Source organism: Sinocyclocheilus rhinocerous, unplaced genomic scaffold (genome assembly GCF_001515625.1).
Source record: "Sinocyclocheilus rhinocerous isolate Xijiao unplaced genomic scaffold, SAMN03320098_v1.1 scaffold659, whole genome shotgun sequence".
In the NCBI taxonomy this organism is placed as follows: Eukaryota; Metazoa; Chordata; class Actinopteri; order Cypriniformes; family Cyprinidae; genus Sinocyclocheilus; species Sinocyclocheilus rhinocerous.
This window is the reverse complement of record NW_015652995.1, coordinates 2,006,030-2,013,853: the sequence shown is the minus strand read 5'-3', so window position 1 is coordinate 2,013,853 and position 7,824 is coordinate 2,006,030. Positions and strand designations below refer to the sequence as shown.

The 7,824-nt window shown below is 37.1% G+C and overlaps 2 protein-coding genes across 3 annotated transcripts in view; both read right to left on the bottom strand.

The window, feature by feature from the left end:
* LOC107715237 (signal peptidase complex catalytic subunit SEC11A-like) overlaps positions 1-3,764 on the bottom strand; it is a 9,329-nt gene extending 5,565 nt beyond the window's left edge. The window contains exons 1-3 of one of the 2 annotated variants that reach the window (XM_016521318.1): positions 3,550-3,764; positions 3,037-3,146; positions 656-805 (exon numbers count right to left, since the gene is read on the bottom strand). In XM_016521318.1, coding sequence (XP_016376804.1) covers positions 656-805; positions 3,037-3,146; positions 3,550-3,600 — 311 coding nt within the window. In that variant the 5' untranslated portion in view covers positions 3,601-3,764. Of the gene's footprint in view, positions 1-655; positions 806-1,713; positions 1,824-2,226; positions 2,438-3,036; positions 3,147-3,549 lie in introns of those variants that run through there. The other variant, XM_016521317.1, reaches the window with a different exon arrangement.
* A 493-nt stretch (positions 3,765-4,257) lies between these two features.
* The window catches only part of LOC107715235 (zinc finger protein 592-like), a 9,638-nt gene continuing 6,071 nt past the window's right edge, over positions 4,258-7,824 (bottom strand). Inside the window, exons 6-9 of the mRNA XM_016521315.1 lie at positions 6,162-6,437; positions 5,906-6,018; positions 5,640-5,781; positions 4,258-5,565 (exon numbers count right to left, since the gene is read on the bottom strand). Of these exons, the coding sequence (XP_016376801.1) occupies positions 5,083-5,565; positions 5,640-5,781; positions 5,906-6,018; positions 6,162-6,437 (1,014 nt within the window). The 3' untranslated portion in view covers positions 4,258-5,082. The remainder of the gene's footprint in view (positions 5,566-5,639; positions 5,782-5,905; positions 6,019-6,161; positions 6,438-7,824) is intronic.

The window sequence follows — 7,824 nt, the reverse complement described above, 5'->3', positions numbered from 1 at the left end:
GTAGACATGGTGTAACATTGGTTTTGCTTTGTTTCACAGAACTAATCGTTGCCTGGGTTGCGTACGTATATGTGGGGCGGAGCTATCAAAATAGGGGCAAGACCCTTTTGGGGTAGGGGCGTGTTTGTTTTGGTGATTTCAAATATCAACATTGGCTACCAGAAATCACTTACTCTGCCTTTAATACTAATACATACAGCTCGATCCCTGATAATCTAAACTCTTCATGATGTGAATTAGACTGGGATCTTGTTAAAAACAAGCACACCATCTCAATTAAAGGTGCAGTAAGTGATTTTTGAGAAACTCTGTTTATATTTGAAATCACCAAAACATACATGCCCCGCCCCCTACCCAAAAGGATCACACCTTTATCTTAATAGGTCCGCCCCCAAATTCACAAACATGCTATGCAGCACAGGCAACTCCCCGATCATGAGTGGACACGCCCCTTACTGGTGATTGGCTAGAAGTGTGTTTTGATGCTCGGTCCGATCCACTTTCAACAGCGTTTCTCAGAAATCACTTACAGCACCTTTAATATTTTCAGCCCAAGCTATGGTGAAAATGTACTGCGTGTGAACACTCTCTCATTCAGGAAAACTTGCATTTTTGTAAGTTTTAAACATGCATCTTGTAAGTATACGGTACTTACTTTTCATGAATTTTTAGGACTCTGTGTACAATGGGAATTTCTCTTCCCTCAATCCTGAACACAACAATCTCTCCCACTCTGATTGGATCTTCAACACGATTTGTGAGAAAGAGGAGGTCTCCTCTGTGAAATGCAGGCTCCATGCTTCCACTACAATAATAATGACATTAACAATTACACTTCACTGATGTAAATGTAATAATTTGTATTGTCTTGTGCAGCATTTGAATCATATGCCTCAATTATGTTTCAAACATCCTAGTGGGTTGCATATTTGGCTTCCCAACAAAAAGCTGGTTTTAAGAAATAATTTTTAAAAATAAGATTCATAAACTGATTTCAAAATTAAAACATGCAGGTTCAAAAAAACTCTAAAGTCACACACATTTTAAGAAAAGTCTATAAAAAAATAGGGCCCAATGCTAAAATGATGGAATTTTTCAAATGTGTTTTACCTGTATTTTGAATTACGCATTGCATTATGTTGTATTTTAGTTTAAGGAAGTTTCCATAAATTTAATGGATAATGTCCTGGAAGAAATTTACCAGTACTTTTTTTTGTTGTTGTTCTGCATATTTTTTTCTTACAGTGCAGCAATCCATAACAACACATGCATAAATAAACTGAAAACATCATCAGGATTTCCATACATTTTTTACCAATGCATTTAGTTTTCCGGTTTGTTTTGTGATTGCTGGATAAGGACATTTAAAGGGGTCGCCGTTTTAGGGGGGTGTGGCTGACTCTTAACTTTTATAAAGAATATCTCTTTGGATTTGAGACTTTAGCCTTTGCAAATTTACAGATCTTCTTTATGCACCAAGAGCTTGTAACACCCCAAAGAGAAAGGAAAAAATGAAATCGCATCATATGACCCCTTTAACACTCACTTTTACATTCTGACTTGCCCAGTTTCTACAGTAAAAAAATGAGATTTATTGGCTCTGTAAATAAAAGTACAGTGCAGTACAACAGTCCTGGATAATCACTCATTTTGAAATTAAACAATTGAAACAGTATTATGTAAAAGGTAACAAAGCATGCTGCAAAATATTACCTGAGAACAACCACAATCGGGCTTTCACTCCCAGTTACAACCATCAAGCCTTTCCAGATCATCAAGGCTGAAGATACAATCATTCCAAAATTCAGCACCTGATAGTAAAGCTGAAAAACACGAGAAGCTAAACATCAGATGGCTTTTTCTTTGGCTCCCAGTTTGCTTACATTTACTAGCGAAAGTATGTGTTGTTAGTAAAAATAATGATGATTGATACAGATTTGAGATCTCTTGTAGTGTAATGCCTTAAAGTCAAAGTACTGTAATATATAAATGAATAGCACAGGATAACAGAATAGCAGCTTTTGTAAAAAGCCGTCTTCCTTGTTTACACCTACTCAACAACAAAATATTCAAAGTCATTCAAAACATATTTCATCTCTACAACTCGCAATAAAGAGCACTAATAATATGTATAAAACGTTAAAGCCACTGTCATTCAAGCTGACGTGTAGTAAGAGAGCGCAAAGCAGAGGAAGCGCCGAGCTAACTGGCTAAATAAATACACACCTGCCGCTTATTCATTCGCCGGACATCGTCGAGGAAGTCTAATGATAACATTTTGTCTGTGGATTAAATATGTATGACAAAGGTCAATTAAAATAATTGCAAAATTTATATTTTTTGCAAACGTTTCGCCGCCACTGCTATAGTTAGCGGATACGCGGCGACTTCTCTGGTTGCGTTACTTCCGGTAAGAAGAGGAAGAAAAAAATAAACTAATGAAAGATGATAGGTTGTCGTTTCATTTTAAATATATGTATGTATAGATTGCTCCTGAATTAGAATACTTTAGTTAATTCTGTTCAACAAACTAAAATTCCAATTATGTATCTTTTGTTATAGCTGTTCGATAAACAAGAGAACACAATAAAACATGACCTGCTAGTGAGACGTGTTGTCACAAAAGGTCAGTGCGTGTGTTAAATGAACTGTACCTTTCCTAGGCATTAGCGGCTTTTTGTATCCAAGACTTTAAGGTATGTCTGTATAGAAACTGACTTAAAAATAACATCCTGAGAAATATATCTCTTTGGATTTGAGACTTTAGCCTTTGCAAATTTACAGATCTTCTTTATGCACCAAGAGCTTGTAACACCCCAAAGAGAAAGGAAAAAATGAAATCGCATCATATGACCCCTTTAACACTCACTTTTACATTCTGACTTGCCCAGTTTCTACAGTAAAAAAATGAGATTTATTGGCTCTGTAAATAAAAGTACAGTGCAGTACAACAGTCCTGGATAATCACTCATTTTGAAATTAAACAATTGAAACAGTATTATGTAAAAGGTAACAAAGCATGCTGCAAAATATTACCTGAGAACAACCACAATCGGGCTTTCACTCCCAGTTACAACCATCAAGCCTTTCCAGATCATCAAGGCTGAAGATACAATCATTCCAAAATTCAGCACCTGATAGTAAAGCTGAAAAACACGAGAAGCTAAACATCAGATGGCTTTTTCTTTGGCTCCCAGTTTGCTTACATTTACTAGCGAAAGTATGTGTTGTTAGTAAAAATAATGATGATTGATACAGATTTGAGATCTCTTGTAGTGTAATGCCTTAAAGTCAAAGTACTGTAATATATAAATGAATAGCACAGGATAACAGAATAGCAGCTTTTGTAAAAAGCCGTCTTCCTTGTTTACACCTACTCAACAACAAAATATTCAAAGTCATTCAAAACATATTTCATCTCTACAACTCGCAATAAAGAGCACTAATAATATGTATAAAACGTTAAAGCCACTGTCATTCAAGCTGACGTGTAGTAAGAGAGCGCAAAGCAGAGGAAGCGCCGAGCTAACTGGCTAAATAAATACACACCTGCCGCTTATTCATTCGCCGGACATCGTCGAGGAAGTCTAATGATAACATTTTGTCTGTGGATTAAATATGTATGACAAAGGTCAATTAAAATAATTGCAAAATTTATATTTTTTGCAAACGTTTCGCCGCCACTGCTATAGTTAGCGGATACGCGGCGACTTCTCTGGTTGCGTTACTTCCGGTAAGAAGAGGAAGAAAAAAATAAACTAATGAAAGATGATAGGTTGTCGTTTCATTTTAAATATATGTATGTATAGATTGCTCCTGAATTAGAATACTTTAGTTAATTCTGTTCAACAAACTAAAATTCCAATTATGTATCTTTTGTTATAGCTGTTCGATAAACAAGAGAACACAATAAAACATGACCTGCTAGTGAGACGTGTTGTCACAAAAGGTCAGTGCGTGTGTTAAATGAACTGTACCTTTCCTAGGCAATAGCGGCTTTTTGTATCCAAGACTTTAAGGTATGTCTACAGAAACTGACTTAAAAATAACATCCTGAGAAATACTCATCTAAGTAAGTATGAGAAGTTTTTCACACTAGGAAAATCGTTTCATGGCAGATTTAAACGTATCAGACATAAAGGTTTAATCTGAAACATTATTGGTGAAAAATCGAAGAAATGACAAAAACAATAGTAATCTTTGTATTTTACATTTTGAAGGCCCCCAAAACATCAAACCTCTGCTGATGGCACAAACTGTAGTTGTCTCTGATGTCTTTAATATGTAAATTATTTTTTCCATACAAGCATTTACAAAAGTGCTAAATTTGATTGAAAGAATGGCTCATTGAATATAAATGTCATTGAAACTACTAATCTACATGGAATTAATATGAAAATATACTTTCTCTGAGTGCAGATACCTGGGTTTAAGTGAATACCATTTAGAATAATGTAATCTCCATAGTAGCAATGCAGTTACAGGTGTTTAGCTTTGTGTGATACAAGCATGCTACCTAATAAATATAAAATAAACGTCAGACCTGCCCTTCCTTCAAGACCAGCACAGCATAAGCACCACCAAAGATTGACCATCAAATGTACTAAATTCTTCAGCATTTTTTTTGGTGACCCTGAAAACAGTCAAAATATTAAATGACTGTCTCACTTATGGCTACACTGAGTAACATACATAACATTTCCTGCGTTGTAATGTACCCAAGACGTGGTACATGAACAAAAACATACATTTGCTCTGTAGCAAAACACTGTAATACACTGACATGATGCTTTTGCAATTACACAAAAATAAATTATGATTATCCACATACAGAAGATGGACAAGTAAGCAGTAAAAAAAAGTGACAATTAATTGCATGAATTTAACAGTTAAGTTAATCCAAATAATGCAATAAAACTCTGAAGGAGTGTCTGTTTTAAACATTATTTCATATATGTGATTATGTAGTATTTCACTGTAAGGCAACATGTTTCCAGTACCACATTTATCAGCTGCATATTCAGCAACCATTGCTTGCAATTAAGTTGATTAGCAGCTTTCCATTGGAGTCCTTTTTTCTGTTCAGGCCTTTTCTTCCTCAAATCCACTTGCTTCTGATGCCTGTGTGTTGTTACTGATGTTGAAAGCACTGTCTGTGGGCTCACTGTGGAGTTTGCTTTGCTCCTTCTCTGTGGACAGGCCAGTCTTTTTTGCTGAAAGAGGTACGGTTTCATCGCTCAAGTCTGTTGAGTGTTCTTGTCCTTTCCCTGCGTCCTCTTCGTTAAAGTCCTCATGCTCCTCCGGTTCTTTGACCTTATGTACAATGATGAGGTGTCTGCTGAGTGCTAACTGAGATGTGAAACATAGGCCGCAGTGCTGGCACTGGGGTGTGTCGCTGTCGGTTCTGTGTTGAGGTATGTGCTCCTGAAACTGGGCCTGGTCTTCAGATTTAAAGCCACATTTGGCGCAGAGATAAAGTGGCTTATGTCTCTTGGCACTGACGCTGTATGATGTTTCCCCATTTCCTGCTACTCCATGAGCCCCCTCTGCTTTTCTTTTCAGCTTCTGAAAGAGGAAAATGTAGTAGCACAAGCTGTATCCGATATAATGTTTCTATAAAATAAATAAAAGAAGATTACCTCGCTTGTGGGTTTGCCCACCTCCTGAGATGCTAGCTTTGCCATTTGGCTGAAATCTGGATTCTTGATTCCATGCATCAAGCTGATGTGGTTCTTTAGCATAGAGTGTTTAGTGAAAGATATCCTCTCAGTTGTGCAGTACCTTCAGGGTTTATAAAGAAAAATACAACACAAAGTTGTACTCTTAAGAAAAGTGCAAAATAAATGTTGATAAAACTTTTGAGAACATTAAATCACTTTTTAATTATACAGTATAGTGATTTTACCAGCATGTGTAAACTTTCCTTCTTCCATCGTGGTCACTTCGAAGGTGTCGTTTAAGACTCAAGGGTGAATTGAAGGAACTTTCACATAGCCGACATGGGTGCCTCTTTATTGACTGCAAAAAGACAGGCATGTTCAAATGTGAGGATTTTGGATCACAAATTGACTAGAGCAAAAAAGAAAAAAGAAAAAAGAAAAAAAGGAGTACTTGCAAATCAATCAAATACAAAATCTCACATGCACCGCAAAGATTTTCACCTTGCCATGGCTGGTCTTCATGTGATTGATGTAGGTCTCTCTGTCGGGAACCCACAGGAGGCATTCTCCACAGGTCCAACCAGCATTCTTCATTCTAACTCCAGCACCTGACTTCTGTGCAGCAGAGCTCTCTCTTCCCTTCATGCAGGCCTCATTTACCGGTTTGGTCAACCCTGGTTGGAGTTTTTGTGGTGACATTTTATCAGAGAAAGATGTTGTCTCTGTCTTTTTGGGACTTTTTTCTGCTTCACCTCTGAAAACTCCACCATGAACAGTCTGTAGATGAAACAGACAATTTATTAGACTTTTTAAATATGATTAATTTTTAAATATCTGCATAATACAGTACCACTCTTGTTCTTCAGGTCAGCACTGATGAGATGAGACATCTCTAGTGCTGTGGCAGTAGACAATGACATAGGAAATAGCGGTGGCAGATTCAAAAATAAATGACCTGCTCTTTGTTTCCACAATGCAACCACAAGAAGATCACAAAAATCTCTCCTGGCGCTTTCATTCTGCCACAGTATTATGCTACAAAAATTTTTTTTTTTAGTTTATCTAAACTGAATACATCCCATGTTAATGGACCGTTTTGTATACTTTTGTTACTCTGTGTTGACTGCATTCATCAAGTTACAGCAGTCTGCCTTATCTGTAGTTCAAATTTATTGTAATTACTTGACAAATCAAACATGTCTCCCAAAAAAAAAGTTACACCGAATGACCACCTGTCATTTGCAAGCACCCCACCGCAACTGACATACTCTCATCTTGACTACTTCATGCCTCCCAGCATGCAATCAAACTCACGCAGCTCATGCAAAATGCAAATATGACCTCTTTCAAAAATATTGGGGTTAACTTGAAAAAGAATCTTGCATGGGCTTGTTTATTTGCACTAGGTTTTATTGTACAATATTTTCCAGAAAATAAGTCACACATGACTATAAGTCACAGCGGGTCAAATTTGCGTTGTAAAGAGGAAAAAAACACATTTTATTTTATTTCATTATTACAATCAGAAATCATGTAAAATACTGGTAAACTACACAAAACAAATGCTCACAAAAATACTATAAATCAAGGGTGTCAAACTCAGGGCCACTGTCCTGCAGAGTTTAGCTCCAATCCCAATTAAACACACCTGATCCAGCTAATCAAAATCTTCATGAGTCCTAGAAATTCCCAGGCAGGTGTGTTGGAGTTGGGTGGAGCTAACCTCTGCAGGACAGTGGCCCACCAGGAGCAGGATTGGACACTCCTTTAGAAGTTGATCAGTTGTCACTGATCAGATTCAAATTTTGTGGTGGACACCTTGGGACATCATAGATGATCAGATGAAACTTTTTATAAAAACAAAGAAACTCAGGGCCACTGTCCTGCAGAGTTTAGCTCCAATCCCAATTAAACACACCTGATCCAGCTAATCAAAATCTTCATGAGTCCTAGAAATTCCCAGGCAGGTGTGTTGGAGTTGGGTGGAGCTACCCTCTGCAGGACAGTGGCCCACCAGGAGCGGAGTTTGACACATACTCTAAATTTAACAGCATTTAGATCCAAACAGGAATGAAAAATTTAACTTTAAAGGGGTCATATGATGCAATTTCAATTGTTCCTTTCTCTTTGGAGTGTTACAAGCTCTTGGTGCATAAAGAAGATC